Here is a 27060-nt window from a genome sequence, read left to right on the forward strand (position 1 = left end):
GGAGAAAGAGAAATTCTTTTGCACTGCTGATGGGAATGAAAACTGGGGCAGCCACTCTGGAAAATAATATAAAGTTTCCTTAAAAAGTTAAAAATGGAACTGCCCTATGACCTAGCAAATTCACTACTAGGTATTTATCCAAAGATACAGGTGTGCTGTTTCAAAAGGATGCATGCACCCAATGTTTATAGTAGCGCTATCAACAATATCCATATTATGGAAAGAGCCCAAATGTCCATTGACAGATGAATGGATAAAGAATATGTGATATATGTATATAATGGATTATTATTCGGCAATCAAAAGGAGTGAAATCTTGCCATTTGCAACAACATGGGTGGAACTAGAGGGTATTACACTAAGCAACATTAGTCTGAGAAAGACAAATATCATATGACTTCATTCATGTGAAATTTAAGATACAAAACAGATGAATATAAAGGAGGGGAAGCAAAAATAATATAAAAACAAGGAGGGGACAAAACATAAGAGACTCTGAAATATAAAGAACAGAGTTGCTGGAGAAATTACGGGTGGGGGATGACTAATTGGGCAAGGGGCATTAAGGAACGCACTTGTTGGGGCGCCTGGGTGGCTTAGTCGGTTAAGCGTCCGACTTTCGCTTAGGTCGTTATCTCGCAGTTCGTGGGTTCGAGCCCCGCATCAGGCTCTGTGCTGACTGACTGCCAGCTCAGAGCCTGGAGCCTGTTTCAGATTCTGTGTCTCCCTCTCTCTCTGACCCTCCCCTGCTCACGCTGTCTCTCTCTCTCTCTCTCCTAGAAATAAATAAAATTATTTAAAAAAAAAAAAGAAAGGCACTTGTTGGGATAAGCACTGGAGGTTACACATGGGGATTGAATTACTGGATTCTGCTCCTGAAATCATTATTGTACTGTATGCTAACTAACTTGGATGTAAATTAAAAATAATCAATCAATCAATCAATCAATCAATAGAAGAAGGATGGAAAATTGGGTCAGGGATATGTTCAAATGAATTTTCCTGTCACATTCTAATGCCAGAAACCTCTATGGCCAATTCAAAGCATATGTATATAATATAGACCATGAACTGTGTGCAGTGCTTGCCTCTGTAGAAATACAAAAATGAATCACACAAAACTTGCAAGGACTTGATAATATATTAATAAATAGCATAGGTATTATAATTCAGCTCTCACTATGTGTCAGGCACTATAACAGGTTATCCACATGTATTTTGTCACAAAATTTAATCTTTTCAAAAATTCCATAAGGCAGACATTCTTTGGATGATTTGACGTACTGAAAATTACATAATTTGCCTAAGTTCATGTAGCATTTCAGTAGGAGAACTGAGATTTAAATGGTGGTCTTTCAATTAGAATGAGAGTTTTTGGTAGTGAGATAAAATAATTGTACAAATAATAACGCAAAGCAAAACAATGAGGCATCAGTAAAACAATATAAAGATAAATTGTGAAGGAGGTTCAAAGAAAAGTCCAAGTAGAAACTATGGGTTAAAGTGTCATGAAACATTTTGTACAAGATGTAATGTTGGGGCCTCTGGGTAGCTTAGTTGGTTATGTGTCAAACTTCTGATTTTGACTCAGGTTGTGATCTCACAGTTCATGAGACCAAGCCCTACATTGGGCTCTGTGCTGACAGCATGGAACTTTCTTGGATTTCTCTCTCTGCCCCTCCTGGCTTGTGCTCTTTCTCTCTCTCTCAAAATAAATAAATAAACATTTAAAAAAGAAGATATAATGTTTGTGATGTACCTTGAAACATGGCTCTGACTTTGGTGTTGAGTGAAGAGGATGCTAGGTGATGTGAGGAGGCAGATGTTCTATATGTGGGAGGAACAAACCAAGACATCAAAATGGGCACCATGTTTGGTATTATAGAATAGTTGTCTATTACAAGTCTAGAAAAAAACGTGCTGGGCAATTTTTAGTGATAAGCCTGAAAAGTAGCTATATCATGCTGAGTATGTATTCAATATGAGAATCAATGGGGCAATGGGCAAAAGCTGAGAGAGAGAGAGAGAGAGAGAGAGAGAGAACCTACATGTAAGAGATTATGACCAATAGAGAATCTTTTAAAAATTTACTTTTTTTATTGGATATCTATTATGAACTTGATAAGGTACTAAGGGATTATTCAAAATATCTCAACTTGGAGGTGAGGGACAAAGGACTGGAGACTGGAGGTGAGGAACAAGGCAGAAGACTATTACAGTGGTCCACGTGGACAAATTTGAGAGTTCAAATTTGCTTTACTGTGTCGACCCCACTGAATGAGTGTGTTGTTCTTCTCTCCACATTTCTCTTGAGTTGTTCAGCTCCTACAGTGCATTTTATGTCTTCAAATGCTTGGGGATGAGTAAGTGAATCAATAGAGCTTTAAAATCATTGCCCCCCCCCCCCCATAAAGGTCAAGAGGATCTACACAGCTGTCCAATGTTCTTTTCCTGGACTCAACACAAAGGCTTTATAAGAGATGCTAATATATCTGTGGATTTATCTCACTCATTGGGAGTGGGTGAATTTTTCCTGCTCACCCCAAGACAAAGTTTATGGAAGTAAAATGTCAGACACATCTTAGGAGAAATTGTGTTTGTTCATAGTCACATCACTATCACCTTCTTACAAATGCAGAGATGACTTGCTTCTTCTTTTTATTTAAGGAAAAATGTGTTTAATTATTTTGTGGCCTTTCTCCTCTGAAAAAACATGTTGCCTTAAACTCATAGTAATATTCAACATAGTTCAGGAGAGATGATGCCAATAGGGATAATGCTTTCATACAGCTCTGCTTCCCTGGGAGGATTATAAAACACTTTCAAATTACCAAACAGTGTATGTGCATGTACAGTTAAAATTCTCTTTTTGTGGTTTTTAAACACCTGTACACATTCCATTTCTATCCACTGAACACTTAGGGACTCTTCATGAATAGAGAAGCCATTTTTTCCATTAAAATGCATCAAGGAAAATCTCACTGTAAGATAAGATTACAAGTTTCTGGCCAAAAGCTCTGGAGCACCCTGTCCATTGGGAACATTTCCTTATGGATGTAAGACAGTATACTCTTAAACTTATTTTGTGGGGCTTCCTTTTTCCTTCCTTGTGTGATTGCTCTCCAGTACTCTCAAACACAATTTATTCTCTACTGCATGGATTCGTTTGAGAGATCGGTCTATGGATCAGAGTTTACAGAGTCACTCTATTATTTTATATATTTTTAGGATCAGCTTCTACCAAGGCAGTGCACTGGGGTGTTTGTATACTGGCCATAGGCTGGGACTCACACACTCATCCCAATCCAAGATGAGAAGGATGACATCATGGTAACTCATTCCAGTGTGTTATTAGATGAAACAGATGCCACCATTGTTTGCAATGATCTTCTACAATAAGCCATTTTAAAGGGTTCCAGTGACTGAAAATTTCCTGGAGACCACAGGAAGGGACAGGGCTGAGCCACGCTAGATCTAAACTTCATGTGTGTGCAGAAGTCTCAGGAGCAGACATACTGCAGCCTCCATTTTGCCTCCTACTGAGTAAAAAAGAGCTCTCCACCCAAACTACTACAAGTTTCAATCAAACCTATACTGTCAAAAAGATGAAAGAGAAGAAAATACAGGCTTATTATGGGAAGTCTTTTTGGCCCGTAACAAGCAGTCCAAGATAGTTGAGATTCAAAAATACATATCCCGCAAATAGTTTGGGAAGCTAAATTTTCTTGCCCTAGCCAGTCAATGAAAATTAAGGCAGAGAAGCAAGAAATTCAGTGTATGAGTTTCCTATTATTGCTGTAACAAATTACCACAAATTTAGTGGTTTAAAACAGTACACATTTATTCTCTTTCAGTACTGGAGGTTAAAAGCCTAAAATCAAGATGTTGACAGGCCTGTATTTCATTTAGAGGCTTCAGGGAAGAATCTGTTTCCTTGCCTTTCCCACTTTAACAGGCTTTCTTGTTATATCTACTATTCCCTTTGACCTTCTAGCTTCTCTTCTATCAGGGACCTTGGGATTATTACGTCGAGTTTGATCTGATAATCCAAAACAATCTCCCCATCTCAAAATCCTTAATTTAATAAATCTGCAAAGTCCCTTTTACCATGTAAGGAAACAATTCACAAGTTACAGGAATTAGAACTTGGACACCTTTGGACACCTACTACACTCAACTGGAGATATTATGAGACACGGAAAAAGACTGAACCCTCAGGTTCACCTAAGTATCTCCTAATTTCCTGATACTCACCTGCTTGTGGTTGGAGAGAAAGGTTACCAATGCTTAAATTGCTTGGACATTGTTTCAATGCTTGGACATTGCTTAAATGCTTGGATCCAAATAAGTAGGAAACCAACTCTGGACTTTCTAGTTAAATGATCTGTTATAATCACAGAGTTTAACATCCTTTAAAATGAGGTTCTGTAATCTGCAACCCAAAGAGGCCTGATTCGTACACTTGCCAAGGGTTACAAAGCAGCAAAGCTAGGATTTCATGTCAGGTTATCTGATGCCTGAGTCTCTCCTCTTGATCACTATAGGGATCAGTGATGATGATGTTCATTTGTCCTCTCAGGGGACAAATTCTAATCCCACACACCTCCCTGCCTTAGCCATAGGGATTTATGTTGTGGCTTTTTCTTTTCTAATCTTCAAGAAATACCTAGCTTGTTTCTTCCACTACTTTTCTTTTCTTTTTAATTTTTTTAATGTTTTATTTATTTCTGAGAGAGAGAGAGAGACAGCGTGAACAGGGGAGGGTCAGAGAGAGGGAGACACAGAATCTGAAACATGTTCCAGGCTCTGAGCTGGTTGTCACCACAGAGCCCGATGTGGGGCTCAAACCCACGAACCAGTGATATCATGACCTGAGCTGAAGTTAGACGCTTAACCGACTGAGCCACCCAGGCACCCCCACTACTTTTCTTTAAAAGCTATATTGGAGAAGGGTCACCTGGGAGACTTAATTGGTTAAGTGTCCAATTCTGGGTTTTGGTTCAGGTCATGGTCTCATGGTTTGTGAGTTCCAGCCCCACATTGGGCTTAGCACTGACAGTGCAGAACCTACTTGGGATTCTCTCTCTCTGCCCCTCCCTGCTCATGACCTCCCTAACCCTCCTCCCCCAAAATAAATAAATAAACTTAAAGGAAAACTCACCAAGTTACCATTAAAAAAAAGTGTACTGGGTACTAGCTGGGATGTCAGGCCCCAGACTCTAGGACCACAAAGAGATGTACCTTTACTGGGGTTTAAGAAAGTCTTTATCTTTACAGAGATGATGGACAACACCTGCCCCCAACTCCGACTCACCTCCAAGATGGGAAAACAAGTTTTTGTAAGATGGGGTTGAATTGTCAAATTCTATTACATTAAAGTTTTTAAATGTTTTATTTATTTTTGAGAACGGGAGAGAGAGAGCGAGCGAGCAAGCATGAGTGGGGGAGGGGCAAAGAGAGAGAGGGAGACACAGAATGTGAAGCAGGCTCCAGACTTCACTATTGGCCGTTTAGGGAAAAAGAAAACATCCTTTATACTTTGAGATCTGATATTGCCAAATGACAGCTATTGTTTTATACCTGGCATAAATATAAACACAAAGTGTTAAGATGGCATTGGATAATCAACTTAATCTAATTTGTACTAGGTGGCTGGCAATTAATTTTTTTTTCTTTTTAATGTTTTATTTATTTCTAGGAGAGAGAGACAGCATGAACAGGGGAGGGTCAGAGAGAGAGGGAGTCACAGACTGAAACAGGCTCCAGGCTCCGAGCTGGCAGTCAACACAGAGCCCGACGCGGGGCTTGAACCCACGAACCGCGAGATCATGACCTAAGCGAAAGTCGGACGCTTAACCGACTAAGCCACCCAGGCGCCCCTGGCAATTAATTTTGAAGTGAAATATATGTATAATGATATATTCTATTACGTTATGTTTTATATTTCTGTTCACTTTAGCTGGGTTGTCTCTACAACTTGGAATATTAATCTCTTAAATGAAGCAGTTCAGATTATCCTGTCTCCTTCAGGACTGCATTCTCTTGAGCCATTACCTATTCCTTATAGATGGTTCTATGGGGTTTTTTTGTAGGATTTTGAGCTGAAAGTTTGCATGTGGTTCCACCCTGGCTCGGAGAGGTGATGAAAGCCCATCGTGCTGATGTTATGTATCAACTTGGCCAGTGTATTGTTTAGACTAGACAGCTTATTGTTATTACTATTTGATGGATAAAATACCCTATGTTTTATTTGGCAGTTGGATAGACTCATCTTGGTGCTAAATGTATCTTGTGTTGCCATGGGCTTGTAGGAAAAATAATAGATGTTACAAACAGTCTACCTGCCCTCCTATTCTGTAGGACAGCATAAAGACTCTGCTTTTTATAGAGGTGAACATGCTGGTTAGACAGAACTCTGGATTATTTTTCTATGTTTCTAAAGCTGAAATAATTCTAATGCCAGAAAAAAACTGTCAAAGCAAGGCATTCAGAAAGAAGATAATCCATAGAAGAAAAATGAATTTCCATAAAAACTAAAGTGTAAGTTGCATGTTGCTATAGGGTCTCAGAAATATAGGAGCGGGAGAAACAAATTAAACTCTCTAAACTCTGCCACATCCCTGAACTTCATGAAGTGTACAGCAGTCTTGAGGGAATTGAGAATGATTGGAGTCAGGTCTTTAAAGCTAATGTGAACATTTCTCTATTTCTATGTTTACTGCTGGGCATTCAGGTGAACTTGTACCACTTCCTGCCCTTAAGGGTCTCACAATTTAGTATATCCCACATATTTTTAACTTCGGTCTTAGTTTCTTCATTTCCCCTATCTGATTCCATTCAGTATTTTCTTCTTTCTCCAGATCAAGGGCTATCCTAACTCTAAGTTGTGAGGCAGCCTGATCTGGCTTTGAAGCTTCAGATTCTATGTTGGAATTAAGTGGATAACCCTGTTATTCTTGTGAGAGGAAATTTCCTGTCCACAGCAGCTGGGCTGTCTGTCTTGGGAAGGCCTTGGTATGGCCTTGGGCACTCTGCTGCCCTCTCCTGGCTACAGCTACTTCTGTTGCCAAGGAAATTAATGCATCAGGCTGGAGGGAGCCCACTGAGACCTCTGGCCCAAGAGAACATTAGTAGCTAGGCCAAGGATGGCACTAAGTCTCATTTATACTGCAGACTCATCAGTGATTTTACTAGCTCTGTGACCTCGAGTAAGTTCCTTTATTTCCCTGTGATTCATTTTATTAGTGTGCAAAATGGGGATGATAATAGCACCTACTGTATAGCACTGTTATGAAAATCAAATGTGTTACTATTTGTGAAGCAATTTGAACAGTGCCTGGCATATAATAAGTGCTATATAAATATTAAAGAAATCTTTTAAAATGAAATGAAGAGTACCAGATTATGCCACCTCAAAATATGCCTCTTCGGCATAAGGATTATTTTGAGCTGATTATTTTTGAGAAACACAGACACTGAAGAAGCTCAGAAAACAGAGTAGAAGTTACTCTTTCATAGGGGAAACTGCTGTTTATAAAGAAAATTTTCTGTTGTCTGTCTTTCCCTCTATACTAGGAAAAGAAAAATGACTCTAAATCACAAAAGAATCTTACTAATGGAAAAGGTACCCACTCAAATTTGGATAACAAACCTTACTTAACCTTGTTTACTATGCTTTTCCTGGTAACTCTTCGTAACTGCTCCCATACCATCCCCAAATACACACCTTTTTTCCTTTTTTCTTTAGCTGAATGTAAGTTGATAACTTGGGCCATCAGGGAGGTACTCAGTTATCCTGGGTATCTCCCTTGTATACATGAGGTACACGTGTTAATAAATTTTTGTTCCTTTTTCTCGTTAATCTTTTATTGCAGGGGTCTCAGCCAAGGACTGAAAAGGGCAGAGGGACCATTATTTTTCTTCTTCTACACAAACAGTTAGTGTGTTGGGTAGGGAAGAGCTGGTGATGACAAGGGAGAGCATTTTAGAGTCTGTTAGACGTGTCTTCCAAGGACATGTGAGAAGGGGACGAGGCCAGAGTGCCAGATATTTGTCATCCCTGCTATAGATCCTTATGGGCTCAGCCCTAAACATAATTTTAAAAGGGACAAATTTTTAATTATTTGCCAACCTCTATTATTATTCCCTTTAGAAAACACATAATTGGGAGTCAAATTTACCATTTATTCAATTTTATCTATCTATCTCCTACTTACCTAGTGCGAAGAAGATAGTACACACTGGAGACCCATGTAAACAAGCGAACCATGATCCCTGCTTAGAAGAATCGTAAATTCTGGTTGGTGAAAGAGATGTCACACGGATAATTGTGCACTTACGTGTTTAATCACACCTATGAAGAGTACTCTGAAGGACAAAGATAATGTGAAACAGGAGTCCCATCTCAAACGTGTGGGTCAGGGAAAGTGTCATTGAAAAGATGATATTTCAGCTGAAGAACTGAGATTTAAAAGAACTGGTTAGGCCAGGGATTTGGCCTTGAGGAAGAGAAAGGTATTCTAAGCAGAGGGAGCAGCATGGGCAAAAGTTTCTGGAATCATTTTGCACTATATGAGATCCACAAAAACAAAAAACAAAAAAACCCCGAAACTGAAAAACAAAACAAAACAAAAAAAGAAAAAGAAAAATATTTAACACCTTCCTTTAAAAAGGAAAAGTTTGGTAAGTAGCAGATGTTTTCCTCAAGGGCAGACTGTATTGGTGTTATATCATTTTACCAGTATCATGCAATATCAGTAGGGAATATTAAGAATAAATCTGATTGGGGAAAGGGAAAACTTCACGGAGGAAATTATATTAGGGGTATAAAGGATGGTTTGGGCTTCAATAGACATACATAAACTAAAGGATAAGAAGGTATAGACCAAATGACTTATTCTGAAAAGTAAAATGTTTGGTATTAGCAAGAAATAGAATTTTTTTTTTTTTTTTACTTCAGTCTTTTCTTTGGGGTCCTGAAAGCACACCATGGAATCTGGTGCCAGAACCACTTACAATAAAGTTGTCCTGTTTACAGGTTTGATAACCTGTTTTTATTCTTTAACAAATAAGAAATGATGCCATTATCCCCTACAAAATAGCTGAGGTTTAACTTGAACAAAATCCGTTTGGAACTGTTAAGCTGGTTACACAGAACTAATATGCCTCAAGGTGGTCATTCTCTCTGGATTAAAGCTGTGGAACAATTGTGGCTCCTGTTACAAGGAAAATGACAAAAGGCCATTATGAAAAGGGACAAATATCTCTGTTCCCAGAGGGGGACTGACAAACTGAAAGTCCCCATCTACATGCCAACACAAAAGCCTGATTGCCTCAGATTGTTTGTTTATGTAAATCAAAGGGCTGACATTAATTCAGCAAGTGGGGCTGCTCAGAGACAAAGAAGGTGCTGATTGGCCGGATGCTTGCTCAGGAGCTGGTGGCAAATCTGACAAATCCTATTGCTTTGGTTCTAAGCTCTATCTGGATACCTTTAAGAAAAGCAGCTTTTATAATGTACTGAAGTAAATACTTTGTATTCTTAGAGTAGGGGTCGGACCGCTTCTGTCAAGGATCTGTTCACTCAGTTTCCCCAAAGCTTTCTCCACGTTGTTGGGCTCAATTGCACATCATGACAGAGGTTCCAGGGACATTCAGTCAGGCTGAGTGTAATGGGGATACACCGCCTGAAAATGGTCAACAACCAGTCACTAAAACAAATGAGGGAGCCAGTGATGTGGCCGGCGCCTCACCACACTACAGGGTCGAACGCCGTCTTGAAGACTTACCCACGGAAGGAAATCAGGAGACAAATGAAAAATTACAGGGGAACACGCTAGTCAACTGGTCCACCGATGGGGAGATTCTCAGAGGTAAAGCATTTTCCTTCTCTTTGATTTGCTTGATTTGATTTTGTAAAGTCACTCAGGATTCTTTTGATAAAGATTATGCCAGGAACGTGCCGTCCATCCTTCCACCCTTATCTCAACCCAAATACGAGACCTCTCGTTCTACTGGGGCTGGAGAGCAGAAGGACAACACCTCTGCCTCAGGTCAAATCCAGCCTTCTTTCTTTGATAGCTTTCTGACCCTAGACAACTTCCCTAGCCTCCTGAAGCTTTAGCTTTCTCTGTTAGCAGAAGGCAGAAATGACAGTACTCATATTTGTATGGTTGTTGCGAGGATTACTAAGTGTTGCTTAAATGTTTACTACTTGTATTGATTATTATTATCTAGCCCCATTATTACTTAAGCAAAGGAAATTTAGCATTTCAAGTTTTTCTTCTGAAATATACCTGAACGTATCTGAATTCATGGTTCTATACTTTATATAGATGTAAAGTTAGAGGTTATCCTTATGTTTACATATAAGAACCAATGAAGAAATGAGTTGGAAGAGTGAAATAGTTATTTTTAGGATTCACAATTGCAAATCAAATAGATCTACCTAGCTAGAGTCTAAATTGATAATTCATATAATCCTGAACTGCTTTAAGTGTTATGGGATTAATTTTGTATGCGTGGTTTTGTTTCTCACCCAGAAAAACCAGAAGAGAATCTTTTTATTGTTCATAAGGCTGTTGCAGATCTTTCTCTCCAGGAAACGAGTAGTGATGAAATGACATTCAGAGGAGGTAAGAGGAACTTCCATTTTGTACACCGAAATTGTTTGACTGAATATGGATGGCAGGTTTTGCATGGGAAGTTGCGTGAGTGTGGTGTTAAAAAAGCAATCCAGGCAATGCCTTCAAAAACTCAAAGCTGCTAGAAGCAGAGAAGGGAGTAGTCCTTATCTGTGGGTTTCACCTTAAAGAGTATTCTGGGACAATCAAGAGTAAGACTGAATGGATTGGCATAACTGATTGGTGTGCCTTGACCTACCCATATAATATCAGTTTCTTAATAAGTTAGCCCACTAAGTCAATCCTTAAAAAAAAAGAAAAAGTTTATCTGCAAAATATTAACGTTTCAAAAATGGGTTTATCCTAAAGGTTTACCTAAAATAAAACTATAAATTTATTTGATCTGTAGAAAAATTCCAGGCCTCTGATGTAAGCAGAAGATGGTTATCTAATTTGTGATAATGAAATCTCCCAGGTAATGAAGTTAATTTTAATTGTGTTCTTTCAAAAATGAGAGAATAAAAAATATTGAGTTTTAAGAGACTTATATTTCAAATAAACTCAAGAGACTAAGGGACACAAAATCTTTTAGTCTTTACTTCTGAGAAGATATCTATGCTGATGCAATTTCCAAATCAAGTGCAGGAAACACCTATGAATTAATCATCCATTTCCTCTTTTGCAGCCATAAACATCTTTTCTCAAAAGTGAAGTCAGTTCATTAGACCTGAGCAATTTAGCTTAGTTTGTTAGGACCTTAACGGGCAAAATGTGGAAGAGATACAGTTTTTAAAAATTATTAGATCACCACATAAAATAGTAGATGCTAAAAATGACAGGGATGTGACTGGAATTTCTAGGGGTTGTCACTTTTCCTGGAGGCCTCTCAGTCCGTCTGTAGTGGTAGAACCACCATTATTGCAATAATGTAGTAAGGAGCAACCATTTTTAAGCCTTATCCCAGGTCATTTATAAAACTTACACCCCGTGAAGTGAATTAAATAACTTCTTTGCCCTAATCTTTCTGTTTCCAATGTAGCAAGCCCTCAGAGACAGGGATTTCTTTTTTTTTTTCTTTTATAGTTTATTGTCAAGTTGGTTTCCATATAACACCCAGTGTTCATCCCAACAAGTGCCCTCCTTCATGCCCATCACCTCTTTTCCCTTTCCCCCCATCAACCCTCAGTTTGTTCTCAGTATTTAGGAGTCTCTTATGGTTTGCCTCCCTCCCTCACCTTAACAATTTTTTCCCCTTACCCTCCCCAATGGTCCTCTGTTAAGTTTCTCCTGTTCCACATATGAGTGAAAACATATGGTATCTGTTTTTCTCTGCCTGACTTATTTCACTCAGCATAATACCCTCGAGTTCCATCCAAGTTGCTACAAATGGCCAGATTTCATTCATTCTCATTGCCATGTAGTATTCCACTGTATACATAAACCACATCTTCTTGATCCATTCATCAGTTGATGGACATTTAGGTTCTTTCCATGCTTTGGCTATTGCTGAGAGTGCTGCTATGAACATTGGGGTACATGTGTACAGGTAGGGATTTCAATGTCCATCTAGAGATCTTTTCAAATTTCTGATCAGGAAGTCCACTGGAGACAACAGTTTGCTGGAATCTTTCATTTTTATCAAATAGAGAATAAATGCAGTCTGGATTTTTTAAGTAGATTGTCTCAGGGTGAATTTTTCCCAGATTGAATCCTTTTGTGTTTGGTGGAACATATGTTTTTCCTGTAAGACACATGTTGGTGTCTCCTGTTTTCACAATGAGAAACAGCTATAAAGTCTCTAAAGAGAATACTCCTGGGTTGAAAACTACAAGATGCTGAAAACATTGAGGAAAAGCTATAATTTAAATTAAAGAAGTAATTGCATGCGTGACAACTCCATGCCTGAGTCATGATATGAGGAAAATGATCAGCTTCTTTGTTTTTGTGGAGAAAAAGAGAATAAAAGAAAGCTCGATATAACAGCAAGTATTCTAACATATATTTACTTATAATGTAAAGAACATTGACTAGACACCAACAACCTGATAAGAACTGTGTAAAACTAATTAGGAATGATAATCCACCTTCACTTTTGTCTCTTTTTATAAGTTTACAATCTGACTCCTGTATTTGGGAAAACAAAACAATGAAAAAAGAATGAAAAATCTTAACTGGAAGTGGATTTGTGAACATCTTTCAGTAAAAGTAGAACATTGTGGAGGGAAAAGGCAAAGAGGAACATTGCCTCTCATTTTATTTTAAAGATTCTTATGGTATTGAAATGGAATAGTGAACCAAGGCCTGACAAGTGACACAATTCAGACAATATTTTGGAGTCATGTATACCATAGACTGAAACTTCCCACAGATGTACCTGTAGAGGGACACCTGAGTTGTTCAGTAGGTTAAGCATCTGACTTTGACCATGATGTCAGGGTTCTTGAGTTTAAGCCCTCCATCGGGCTCTGTGCGGACAGCCCATAGCCTGGAGCCTGCTTTGGATTCTGTCTCCCTCTCTCTTTGCCCCTCCCCCACTTGCACTCTGTCCCCATCTTTCTCTGTCTCTCTCTCAACAATAAACATTAAATAATAATAATAATAATAATAATAATAAAACAAATTCCTATAGAGGTGAAAGCCCAGAGGACAAATCTACTCTCCACTCTTTTATGTAATTAGTTCTCTTTAGCATGGTCAGTAAATATTGTCAAAGATAAGCTGATTTGACCTGCTTGAAAAGTGAAATTTGTAGTGAATTAAGCCGTGTACCACTACATGGCACCAAACTGGTTGATTTAGTTGTCATTAGGGACATGTCTAAAACAATAAGCTGATCTGCTGTTTAGAGATGACCTCAACATGATTTTTAAATCTTGGCTCTCTAGAAATCAGTGGCAGATATTAGACTATATTGTGTGTGCTTTGGGGGGCTTGGTGTTTCAGTTAGCCTAGCATATGACTCCTAACCATCCATGGCCCCTGCTCCTCCTTCCACAACTGGTATTTTAGCACAACTCTGAGAAGCATAATGGCAAATACTAAATGTGCTACTCTGAGCATGCCCAGATGTGGGCAGACAGTGTTTTCACTCTTAGGAAAAAGCCTTTTTTTCCTCCTGTGAGGTATTTTAATTTTCCTTGGGAAGTGTGTGTGTGTGTGTGTGTGTGTGTGTGTGTGTGTGTGTAATATATAGGTCCAAATATTTTATTTTACATGTTTAAATATCCAGTTATGACAGGCTAGACAGGATTTTTAAAAGTGTGTCTCAGGAACACTGGCCCACTAGATGCAACAGTCCACAAGAAAAAAAAAAGTTTCACGGTCAAATAAGGTTGAGTTGTTGACTTTCCTAGAGATTTACACTATTCATTAGCATTTTGAAGCCTTGGATAAATTCTGAAGCGTATTTAACTGTGTTTAATGCAGTGTTTTCCAAAGTAATTTGATGGTGCAACCATTTTATTATGTAAAACATATTATTAGCCCACAGAATAATATCTTATAAAGAATATTGTGGGGAAATGATTGTCCAAAAAGGTATTCAAAGAATAGGTTATTCAAAGAATAACAGCTGGGCATTTCAATTACAAATTGATTTTGCTACAGGACATCAGTGGAAGAAGATTCCTCTGAGCATCAGTCCCCAGGAAATAAGTAGACAGAAGGAAAGGATTGCTGAACAACCTCTAGAAGAGAAAGAAGAGGAGGACAGGAAGAACAAAGCTCACCAGGCAACTGAAATTGAATGGTTGGGATATCGGAAATCTAGCCATGTTGATGTGTTGCATTCTAAACATGAGGAGGAGCAAAAGGTTTGGGATGAAGAAATTAATAATGATGATGATGGTGATTGCGATGAAGATGAAGATGAAGTTCGAGTGATAGAATTTAAGAAAAAGAATGTTGAAGATTCTCAATTAAAAGAAGAAGGCAATGCAAATGAGGACTCCCCACTGAGCAGCCCCAGTTCCCAACCTGTGACACCTGATGAGCAGCCAACCTTTGGGAAGAAGAGTGATATCTCCAGAAATGCTTATTCAAGATACAATACAATATCCTATCGGAAAATCAGGAAGGGGAACACCAAACAAAGAATTGATGAATTCGAGTCAATGATGCATTTATAAACTAAATGGAACTGAGAAGTTCTTGCGCCTACTAAAGCAAAAGCGAATTCTATTTTCCTGAGATGCATCTTTGCATGCCCTATTTGAGTCATCCCCTTTAAAGGTGTGAGAGCTTAATCCCTACTTCACTGTAGAATAATAGGGAAATAATCCTAGACAAAATTCAGTCCGGTAACCTCAAATCAAAAAGCTTTAGTTTCATTCTTGGGCAGTTGTCTTTTAAAATTTTACTAACATAGCCTTGTGCAGTTAGCACTAAACAGCAAACAGCAAGCACTCCTGGAGAATGTGTCATGATTTGGCTTTAAAAGTAGCAACACTGGGAAATACAGTCTTCAAATGAAAGACGACAATTAGAAATGATTTGTATTTCTTTGGTATCTTTCTTCCTGTACATGGAGGGTGCTAGAAAGTCTGGTACAGTTCTCTTAATTTCAAATATGCTTTTATAGACTCAGGCCATAAGTTTCCAAAATACTTTGCCTTTCCTATTTTCTTCAGAAAAGATTTTAAGTGGGTTTCTTTGGCATCTACAGAATGAAAACTCTGTATAGACCTCCTTCGTAGGTGTTGTCATTCACTGACTTTTCTCACTAGAGGGGCTGAGCAATAGCCAGTCAGGACAATTCTGTTGACTAAATGTTGGCTTTATGCTCTCAGGATGAATGACATTCATTGTGAGGTTGGTACAAGGAGGGGCTAAAAGATGGGTGGACAGTAGATTAAAGAGTCAGATAGTTTATTTCTGTTGACCGAAAATAAAATCTTGTCTAGCACCATTAAAGTCATTAGAAATGAAAATGACAGCTTTAGCGTGATTTTAAGAAAATATCCCTCTCTATTACCACGCCTTCTCTTATTAACAATATCTCAGAAGAATTTTCCTTCCTTAGAAACCCAAGATAACTCTCGTCATAACTGTACTAGTTACTATGAAAATGGAAATAATTATCTTAGGATATTTTCAAAGTAGAGCGTGAGCATGTATTTTTAGTGAGAAAGCTCTGATAGTTGTTGGGAATATATAATTTACTGGACCTCAGCCCAAATCAAGATGCTTAAAATTGTACTCATGGAAGTTCATTCAAACTAGTGTGTCAAATAATGTATTGAATATTTATGAAAAGGGAGAGTCTATATTTATATTCTTAGATAGTTTCATACTTTTTCATTTCATGCTTCCATATATATCACCCTGAACTTTCTGTCACCACTGTTAAAGATATTTTTGGCCCAGCAAATAAAAAGACAATTCCTTATTGTCTGAATGTAATACAGTCTTCATTGTACTATTCAACCCTTTGTTTATTTCTTTTTCATTTTGTGAAAAACGCTGGGTGAGCCCTTCTTAGATTATTGCTTATTTATGTGTAACAAATCCTGCACATTCTAATGGCAATTTCTTTAATTCTTCCTGGTCATATAATATATTTTCATGGTATCAAGTGCTATTATTTACTGTTTACAAGACTCAATTTTGAATTCAAGATTGAAGTGCTCCTTTTATTCTTTCAAACAGATATTTTGCAACCTGATCATGTAAAAGTTCTGTCGCTCTTCATCTGTGGAACTTACAGATTTCATTCTTGACAATGCAAGTTTTCAGAATAAAGCCAGGGAAATCAGGTCGTTACTGATAAATTTAGGTAGAACATTGGTGTACTAGGACAATTTCCTATTTATTGAGATCCTCTAAATCATCCCACCTGGACAACCTATTTTATTTTCTGGATTACTGATGACCCCTACAATTTTCTACTTAACTCCAAAACACAGTATTGTGTTATCCATCATGGAATAGGAGCATATTGTTGACCTACCATCAGCAGAGCCTGTATTGTGAACTGTTCCAGCAGAAGTATTGAATCCCTGTGGAATCTCTTTGAGGTGGGTGGTCTATGGCTCATCTACATAGTGTGACATGGCCAAGAGACCAGCTCTTATGGAGATCCAACACATAGTAACTGTGGCCTTTTTAGCTTTGTGCTCTTACCATATAATTAACCAACCACAAAAGATTTTGTCAACAAAGATGTTTTCAGGGTATGCTCAATGAGTAAACGCTTAATGCTCATGGAGGAGGGAGTATAGTTGCAAAAGAGCACTGAAAGTATTCTTTGACATTAATGCCCACTGCCCTGTGTTGCCATCTTACACGAAGGCCACAGAGTTAAGTGGTTATAAGTAACAAGATGGGGTTAGATGATTGTTTGATTCTTTGTAACTAGGAAAGGCAAAGGTGTGATTCAGATTGCATGAGGGATATTTAACATATTAGACACTCCTACGGGATAAATTAGAATGCAAATTGGTAATTATACCAGAAGATTTACTGCTTTTGTGATTCAAGCTTTTCAGGTGGAAGGACTCTGGTACCTGTAGGAGGGAAATTGGTTTATTGTGATATATTATTATATGTTGATATTTCTTACACGAGTTTTAATTTTTCTTAGTTTTTGGGTGAACAGGAATTAATAAAAGCTCTATTTCATTGTCATTATAAAATTCACCTTTCATATAATGCTACATTTGAAGACATGAGATATGTCTAAGTCTATCATCTGTCTACAATTTAAATAAAAAACTGCTGTGTCTGACTTGCTCTCAATAAAAGTTTGTTCCCTTGTTTTTGGTGTTTAGAATTTATTTTTTTTAGCTGTTTTATAAAATTTGGAAAGATGGGGAGCCTGGGTGGCTCAGTCGGTCAAGTGTCCAACTTCGGCTCAGGTCAATTACGGTTTGTGGGTTTGACCCCCACATTGGGCTCTGTGCTGACGGCTAGCTCAGAGCCTGGAGCCTGCCTCAGATTCTGTATCTCCCTCTCTCTCTGACCCTCCCCTGCTCAAGCTATCTCCCTCTTTCTCAGAAATAAATAAAAACATAAAAAAATTTTTTAAAGAAATAATAAAATTTGGAAAGAGCCCACGCATATCAACAGCTATTAAAGATTATTAATAAGTGCTGCTTTAGATACCAACAGAACACTTTATTTAAAATAAAAAAGCATTATTTATTTCAAAAAGGCCTTAAAACAGCTGTATATAGAATTGCAAAAAAAAAAAAAAAAACCAACTCTGGTGGGTACATAGAATGTTCATAAAAAATCTTTATTACTTTTACAGGAACTGAGCCCTTACTTTAGATACATCTTAACTCCAATAGCTTGAAAAACATATATATATCTTTATAGTCATCAAGGTAATACATTTAAACCGTGATGACACTTTTATAGTAATTGTTTCTGCATATTTACGTGAGGTAGTACTTTTGGCACATTTTCAAATGAAGAATGGACATTTAAGTTTTTCAAAGTGATAGGAAAAACATTTAAAAGATGTAATAATAGAGAATAATGGAAAAAGACGAAGCACCAGAGTATCATAAAGAAGAAATATGTCTGACCATATGAGAAAGGCAACTACTTTTAAAGCCTTAACTTTCATTGCTCTATAAAAACAAGAGGGCTATAAAAAGTTATGTCAAAAGTTACAGCAAACATTTGCCAATATTAAAATATCAGACAGTGACATAATAAATATGAATATCAAAATGTATATATGGCTCATGAAGAAAACCAGGCGACTAAGCCATACCATCAACATAAACACAATGACGTGGGCATTAATTGACAGCTGAAGTCACCGAACAGATACTTGGCAAATTACAAAATCAAAGGACGATACCTAGTAATTAACTGCCAGTGTAGGAGCATTTTGGAAAGGAATTTGGAAAGTAATTTGCACTCTTACTGGGAAACGTAATATTACATATTTGATTCCTTCTTTATAATAAGTCCAGTTGGTCAGAGGCAGAAAAAATGGGTACTTCAAATTGTTCAAATTACTCCAAATTCCTATATACTCCATAGTTTTAATCTTGTTCTCCCACTACAGAAGTCTTCACTAATTTTACCTTTGCCTTCTCTTGTTTTTCTGTCCACTTCTTATAGCTAATATGTATAAAACTTGCAACATTTAGGCAATTGTTTGAAGGAAGGCAATTAAGGAAGGTGCATAATCCTAAATGAATAACAAGCTTCTTGATAATTTAGAGTTTGGTTATACCCTTCACGTACGGAAAACAATACCCAGAGTGAAAGTCCACTGGAGACATTTTTGTCCGGAAGGCCAGATGTGGACAAAGTTGTGCACCTAAAAGTATTCAGAATATCTAAAAACATTTCATAGTTTCCTTTATTTGTAAGTAGAAACTCTTGGTTTTATATTCTCCCACTTCAAAACATAAAATATAGAGCCTCATATATTTTATATGTGTACATATGTATGAATATATACACATATTTATCTATATGAATATATATGTATATGTATACATACATATTTACAAAGATCAATTTTTTTCAGTCAAATAAAGTTAATCTATGCTGTCAAAAATTAGTGTTAATATCTAATACATAGGTTTTGTTTTATATAGATATTTATGCCTAATATCCTTGAACTGGCGAATACCAATCAATAATAAAATAGAAAGCCTTTGTTATCAAAGAAATTATTTACTTTCTTAAACTTCTTTTCTTTTTTTCTGAGAGAGAGAGAGACAACGTGAGCAGGGGAGGGTCAGAGAGAGAGGGAGACACAGAATCTGAAACAGGCTCCAGGCTCTGAGCTAGCTGTCAGCACAGAGCCCGATGCGGGGCTCGAACCCACGAACCGTGAGATCAAGACCTGAGAGGAAGTCGGCTGCCCGACCAACTGGAGCCACCCAGGCGCCCTTATTTGTTACTTATTTGATGGCAACTATCATAATTATAAACTCAACATATTAGAAGTTGCCCTGTTTACTGGAAAATGAGAACTTTCCTGTATGATTTTGCAAAACAATTCTTCACATAAACTTGCAAAGAGACCCTAATTGGGATGGTAACTATTAGCTGCCCCATTAGGTTGAAAACAGAGGCATTAAATTTACTTGTTGTGATGGGATTTTTTTTCCCCTTTTTTTTGGGTACAATCACCACCAACACCTGAAATACCATCCAGTAAACCTCAACAGGAGTATGTAATGCTTACATGGCTTACTCAAACCTGTCCATGGAATGGCTGTTTGCCAAAAATAAGCATTTTGTATATTAGCTTTGGTTACTGTTCCTTTTCTCATTTCAAGGCATGCAGCTTGGAGCACTTTTTGAATAACCCACACAAAAGTTGTAGAAGCACTATGGTAATGATTGACACAATGAAGTAAAAGTTACAAGACTTGGTTTGTATTTGAAATTAAAGGACCCTTCAATGTTTTACTTCTCATCTCGGTTCAAATTGGACAATCTGTCAGCTTTGATTTATGGTTGGTAGAAGAAAGAGTTGGTGGTATTATTTACAGAGAAGGTATTTCTGTATGTTCACTTCTCCTTCTCACATTTGTTATAGGAAATGGAAAAGAGTATGTCCTCCATGAAGTCCAGGAGATAGGCCACTGCAAAACATGTGGGGGTGGCTAACCCTAAGCTTACATTTTGGTTGATCAACAGAAAGGGTGCAGTTTCTTTATCTTATCTATACAACAGCCAACAGAGACCTAAGAAGCTTGACATCACAATGAAGGGATTTTAACTGAGCTCACCTGAGTTGCCTGCCCTACTTATAGAAAAAATAAATCATAGCAGCATGTTGTAGTCAAAGAGACTCTCTTCTTCTTCTCCTCCTCCTCCTTCTTCTTTTTCTTCGAGCCAGATAGAATGGAAACTAAATTTTAATCTCTTTCTCATGGAATGATCTTAGACATTGCCTCTCAGCCATCCTCTTTGTCTGCATAATGCAGAGAAAAAGACCTGAGCTGTGCACAGCAGTGAGGTGCAGCACAAATAGTGCCTAGCACATCATAGGCATTCAAAGATAGTTAGCCCTCATCTCTTTTCCCTTTATTTTCTGTAAATTCTTTGTTTTTATTGAAGATATTGGGACCCTCACCTGCAGTATCATTTCTTTTCTGTGTTTGAACTTGGAAGTTAAAGTTGTTAAAACAAATAAAGCTGGTACTGTCTGGCTGGCCTCAACCCCACTCTCTTGCATGATAGCCCCTTGAAAACCATTCTAAGCCATTCATAAAATCAAGGTAGACTGGGGAAATTGAATTCCTATGTACAGTACCGGATGTCTTTTTGCCCCTCTACAATCCCTAAGGCGATACCATAAGTGAGGTGTTTTCATATCAAGGAGAATATTTCCAGATTAGTTGTGGAGAAGCTAACAATAAATCTTGATTATGGCATATGGTGGTTTGGGGGCCTGTGAATGACAGTTGACTGAATGTCAGCAAGCAGAACTGAGCAAATTTGATGTTAGTGATGAAACATGGCTGTACCAACAATGGATCTGTCATCTTTTAGGGAGAAGCTCTGGGTAACTGTTGAAAAAGAGAAAGGAACTGGGCAAACTAAAAGGTTAAGAGTACTTGGATGGTCTGGTGAATTAGTTTTTGATCAAATAAGTCCTGTGAAATATTACCAAAACTATGCTTGTGTTTCAAGTAACAAAATGTGTAGACATTTTTCTAAGAGACAATGACTCTAGCCAATCCACGGAAAATCTGAAGTCCCTGTAACACTGCCTCCTACTGAAGGATTTAGGTCTGAATAGGACCCTAATGTGTCCCATTCAAGGTTTCTCACTAGAAGTACCAGAGACCTAGCAGCATTTACTCCTTTACTATAGTCTTCTACAGACAAAATTTAGAGGGTAATGCTTAAAAATTTTTGGTAGGAGATTTCACAATTAGTCAATACTCCTAAGCTTAGGACAATAAGATTTCTAACGAGTGATTTTTTCCTTGTATCTCAGAGTAATTGAAAAAATACATGGTAAAAGCTGTTTTTAAAATTCTTTCCAAGAATAAACATGTCACATATGAAAATAATCCTTTGTGATATTGACAATATGGATTCAGATACAGCTTCAGATCCTCATAGTATGAGTATGTCATGGTCAAGTCAGGGAGAGTGTGCTATAGAAGTTTTTTTGGTGAAAAACATTGCCATTTCTTTCATTGGTATGCCGAAAGGTAAGTGTATCCAAACCACATTCATCTTTTTCTGAACAGAGTTGATGTTTTTCATGGAAACGGTTTCTGAATAAAAGGAGAGTCTTTACACTGGGGGCAAAAATAACCCTTTCAACATTTTTGCAGTTACACAAATAATTGCCTGAGGCACTCAGCAAATTCAGTTTGGGTCAGCAATTCAGTTAGTCCTTTGGCTACTGACTTGTGTTTTATCCCCCAACCAGCTCCATTTTGCAAAGAATTGTCTCATTTTCCAGTCATTCTCTTATCTCTTCTGCCATGTCAATTATCAGAACAAAACATCTTAAACACAATGCAAATAGGCAAACCCATTTTCCCTTCTGAGTCATAGTTATAGCTCTGCTTTTGTGTAATTAATTGGGAGATAAAATTAAATTTTAAATAGGAAGTCAGAACTAAAATGCCCAGTTTCACCATCAGCTCAATTGAACAAAGTTTCATTTGTTTTTATATTAACAAGCATACAGCATGGTTACCCTCCAGAGACGCAACCCCAGCAGAAAGGTTTATGTATCTCTTTCTTAAAACGGCTCTGGATCTGATTTGTTTGGGCCAGTGGCTTGGGGCAGTGCAATGAGCCCTCTCTTTGGAGATCCAAATTCTAATCCTTATCTCTCACTAACTAGTGTGAGACTTTTAGACACACAATGTGTCTTTTGGGTATGCATTTTCTTTCCAAAAAAAATCAATATAAATATATTAGGATTTCTAATATGGTATGCCTAAGTATTGGCATACCTAAGACTAGGAGCTTGTTTGGATCAAAGAAAAATTGGACTTTCCCCCCTAATTTATCACTAGGTCCACATCTATGGTCCCGTACCCCACTCCCACTCCCACCATATAGAGGTGCCATATTCCCTTTCTTTTTGGCCAAGTCTAGGCCATTATTTTCTTAATTCTCTTCCTGAGGGTTGCATACCTCATCCTCTTCCCCTTTCATTATGTTTACTTCATTTTATTTCTACTTTGAAATCTTTTCGAGCTTATTTTTGGCATACTTCATCCCTGTGAATGCTGTAAAATCAAAAGTACTATTTTATATAAATAATATTTTTCAGTGCTTTATTTCTTTATTTAAAAATGTGTGTTTATTTATTTTGAGAGAGAGAGAGACAGCTCACGCAGGGGAAAGGCAGCAAGAGCGAGAGCGAGAGCGAGAGAGAGAGACAGAGAGAAAGAGAGAGAGTGAATCCCAAGCAGGATGTGGGGCTCTATCCATCCCATCATGGGATAACGACCTGAGCTGAAATCAAGAGTCAGAGGCTTGACCAACTGAGCCACCCAGGTGCCCCTCAGTGCTCTATTTCTGCTTTGTTTGTTTCAGCTCCTCTTATTTGATCTTGCATTAGAGTGTGTTCAATGAAATGTACTTTTGGTGACTACCGTGCATTGTGACCTAGCCTTTTTCCTTGCCTTTTTTCATTCTTTTTTAATGTCCACATAAATCTAAGAAGTTGCTAATATGATTTTTTTTAAGTGTAGCTTGAAAAGCGCAAAATGAATTAAAACAATATCCATGTCTAGAATTGAATAAGCATTTGACTTCCGCACTGAAATTTTTTTCCACTGACTCAGATGGAGAAAAAACAAAACAGAACAACATTATGTAGTCATCTCGATCAAAGCCCTACCATCAGGGAGTATGATACTGATACTTTTTCACACTGGTAGGTGAACATGTGTGTAGTTAGGAGGGACTTTATCAAGATGGCAGCTGTGTGTGTTTCTAAGGTCTTTTCACCATAAGATCTCAAGCAATTTTTTTATTAAAAATAGTAAATAAAGGACTAGGTTCTCATTGATTATACCAACTTGTGAGGCCCAAGGAGCTGGTTATTAACAGACTCAGTCATCATGAATATCACAGTGCTTCCTCCAGTACTTTTGGCTTCATTTCCAGTTACCTGTTTGATCAAATGGGGAAGCTTGCAGGCTGAGGTCCAGCATAGGGCAGGAAGCAGGCAATTCAAAAGGCCAGTGAGAGCTGAAGGAGGACTCCAATCCAATGGTAGACCATTTCCCTGAGCTCACTTTGGGTTTTTCAACTATTGTGAGTTTTTTAATCTCCTATTCAAATGCTATTAATTTTGAGAATGTAAACTACCATGGAGAAACATGGTACCCACATCCACTGTCATTTTCACAGTGCCTAATGGGCTTACTGGATAAAAAAATATTTGTTGTTCTTTAGTCTTCATAGTATTTTTCAAATTTCCACTTTTGAAACTGCTTCACTGGGTCACAAGCAGCAACTTTCAGGGTCTTCTGAGAAACATTTCCTTCTAAGCATAACAACTGATGATCATTTTCAAAAACAATGTGATTCACCTGGAAAGAAAGAGGATCTGGGAATGAGCCACAGAATGAATTTGACAACTGAAATATAAAGAAATAAAAACTGATAAAAAAAAGATAATTATTATATTTTTGATTCCTTAGAAATTCTTCTTTGGACTGTATTAAATTTGTCTCTATCTCACTTTCCCAAGCTATGGGCCTGTTAAGACTTTTATGACTGCCTCAGGGAGGAGGCAAAAGATTTATTTTCTGACAATAGGCTTGATAACTCTGTTATTTAAAGGAAATAATTCCATACGGCATTTACTGTATTTGATGGATGATGGCTCTCTAACCGATGGTAATCATGAAAAAATACCCATCACAAAAAGTGTGTTAGTTAATTTCTTAATTAAGAATTTTTTAATTAATTAATTTCTTACCTTAGAATGCAAGCTTGAAATACAAAGTGCTAGAAATGATGTATTTATTTATAAATACCATAATCTTCCCACCATAATCTCTGACAGCACATAATGCCTGCTGTCCAGAAAATCCAGATGTCATTAGAAAAAAGTCAAAGGTATTTCAGAGAAGTTCTATTGTTGGTTAATATTTACTGACTTTCTTAGAAATTATGGATAACCAATGTAGAACATGCTTATGGCTTTATATATTTTTTCACTTGTTAATCCTCTCAATTTTCCATGACTAGGACAAAGATAATCTTAATTATATGTATATTGTTTTGAAGTATTTTGAAAAATATATCAAACAGGGGTGACTTCATAGTTTGTTTTAAAAATGGTCCTATAAAAACATTGTCATCTTTATAAGGATATGGCAAGACGATGTTTGAATATGCTGAAGGTTTTGTAAAGGAGTTGGCCTTGAGCAAAATCATCCTGGATTATCTATAGTATTCTGCCAGTGGATTGTAAAGCAGTCACTGAACAATTTGTCCTCAAACTAAAGACACTTGATGAGGGAACCAGTGGCGGGGGGACATTCCATGCCCCAGTAGTTAGAAGCTACCTATGAAATGATTTCCTTTCCATAATCCAGAGGATTTGGGTGCTCTGGCTTAGAGAATATCTTTTAAATGCAGATTGGAGATATATAATTTTAACAATGCATTGGTATTCAGGGTCAAACTCATTATTACCCTACTTCTTTCCATGAAGCTCTCAACTACTAATGCTAAAAGGAAAGACATGTTCCTATTATTCATAGTCTTTTTCTCCATTTCTCGTAACATGCCTTGAAGGACTCAGGACGTTTAGTATGAAAACTACCAAAATACTGAAAAAATAAGGAAGACTATTATTAAGATATTCATCTCCATGACATCTAGCAGCATGGAAAGGGGCACTTAAGGCAGAAGGTAGATATGTGATATGATACAAAGTCACAGGCACAAACAATGTTGGGAAACAGTGATCCAAGTTTTGCCATCTTAATTAAATTACTCTCTTTACAAACTGGCTTACCATTTAGAAGGACCAAAAATTAAGCCTACATAAAAATCAGCTGATGAAGGCTTAGGTTCTCAATGGGGTCAACCCAGTCTGTAAATAAGACTTGTGTGGTTTATGGGCTGCTTTCTTCTAAATATTTTCTCATCAGTGTGAAATATTTTCTGGTAACAGATTTACTTCTGCAGATGAAAAATGTGTTCTCATTCTTATCTTTTCTCTCCCCTGAACCCACTACTTCCCTCACCCTCCAACCCCTACCCCTTGCCACCACTTCCTGCTTTGTTTGGCATAAGATTAAGGAAGTCAAAGGACATATTCAATAGATGTTTATGGATTTTCGCAACACCATGCAACATAAAATTAGTAACTTGTACACTAGTAATTTCTCATTTTTCTGAGTAAGTCAATAATAGTCATTATTGCTAAAGAGAAAAAAATGTCTAGAAGGAATGAAATATAACAGAGAAGATTAAAAGGGAGGAAGATTGGGAAGTGTGTTGCTCAGCCCCTGATTTCGACCCTGAGCAGGAAGAAAAGGTCATAAAGGGAGTAGTCATTGGTTGTGACACCAAAAGGAATGGAGGTACCCTAAGGAGAAAAGAAGTGTGCTTACTCTGGGGACAGTCCTGAGCAAAATGATGGACTTCATGTACCCAGCGCATTTTGTGGATATGGTGGCTACTTGCTAGTGAAAGAGTAGAAACTTTAAGAAGGTCAGTCTGAAAATATTCTTGCCACCCAAGATCTTATACTAAAGCTTATGATTTTGTATCTTGTTAGAATAGAATTGGGGAAGGGCACCCAGGTTGCTCAGTCAGTTAAGCGTCTGACTCATGATTTCAGCTAAGGTCATCATCTCACAGTTCCTGAGATCAAACACGGTGTCAGGCTCTGTGATGACAGCATAGAGCCTGCTTAAGATTCTCTCTTCCTCTCTCTCTCTCTGCCCTCCATCATTCATGCTCTCTCTCTCTCAAAATAAATAAACTTTAAAAAATAGAATTGAGGAAAACTGTCAGGACTTTGAGAGTGAATAGGATATAGCAGGGATGGTCTAGTAAATATTAACAGCTGGACCTCTGGATAAACACCCCTGGATATGTAGCATGTGTTTACATAAATACTCCCATCATGGCTGGTTTCAAGCTACCAATGTAATGTCATTGAATGTGAAGTTGGCAAGTTCACACAGCACACAATTATCTCCTACAAGCTGGTGGGAGCTGGCTTCAACACTTGTTGAGAGCCCAAATCTCTGGGAGCCAGGAGAGATGAGGAAAAGTCACCCCTTATGGAAGAGAGGAAAAATGCAAAAAAAAACAAAAAACAAAAAAAAAAACCACCCCACAGCAATCAGATTCATACTAAAGTGAGGCCTTGTATAAAGCACACTGCTTCTTGTTTTCCCCATATACTCTCTTTGTAGACTTTTCTAGTGACCAGTGAGAACCAATTCTAGCTTATAAGCATTATTTTTGTCAGTCTTAGTTGACTGAAGCAAATGACTTATAGAAA

General features: G+C 37.6%; 2 protein-coding genes across 2 annotated transcripts in view; one reads left to right on the forward strand and one right to left on the reverse strand.

Annotated features, from left to right (window-relative positions):
* Positions 1–9462: 9462 nt before the first annotated feature.
* On the forward strand, positions 9463–17377 carry ERMN (ermin). Its single transcript, XM_039237542.1, has 3 exons — positions 9463–9872; positions 10542–10634; positions 14229–17377. The coding sequence occupies exons 1-3, from the start codon at positions 9632–9634 to the stop codon at positions 14747–14749; spliced, it is 855 nt and encodes a 284-aa protein (XP_039093473.1). The 5' UTR covers positions 9463–9631; the 3' UTR covers positions 14750–17377.
* Positions 17378–23040: 5663 nt separating this feature from the next.
* Positions 23041–27060, reverse strand: part of GALNT5 (polypeptide N-acetylgalactosaminyltransferase 5) — a 43767-nt gene continuing 39747 nt past the window's right edge. Inside the window, exon 10 of the mRNA XM_039237512.1 lies at positions 23041–24118. Coding sequence (XP_039093443.1) covers positions 23978–24118 — 141 coding nt within the window. The 3' untranslated portion in view covers positions 23041–23977. The remainder of the gene's footprint in view (positions 24119–27060) is intronic.

This window comes from Hyaena hyaena, unplaced genomic scaffold (genome assembly GCF_003009895.1).
Source record: "Hyaena hyaena isolate Hyena2069 unplaced genomic scaffold, ASM300989v1 scaffold_126, whole genome shotgun sequence".
Taxonomy (NCBI): Eukaryota; Metazoa; Chordata; class Mammalia; order Carnivora; family Hyaenidae; genus Hyaena; species Hyaena hyaena.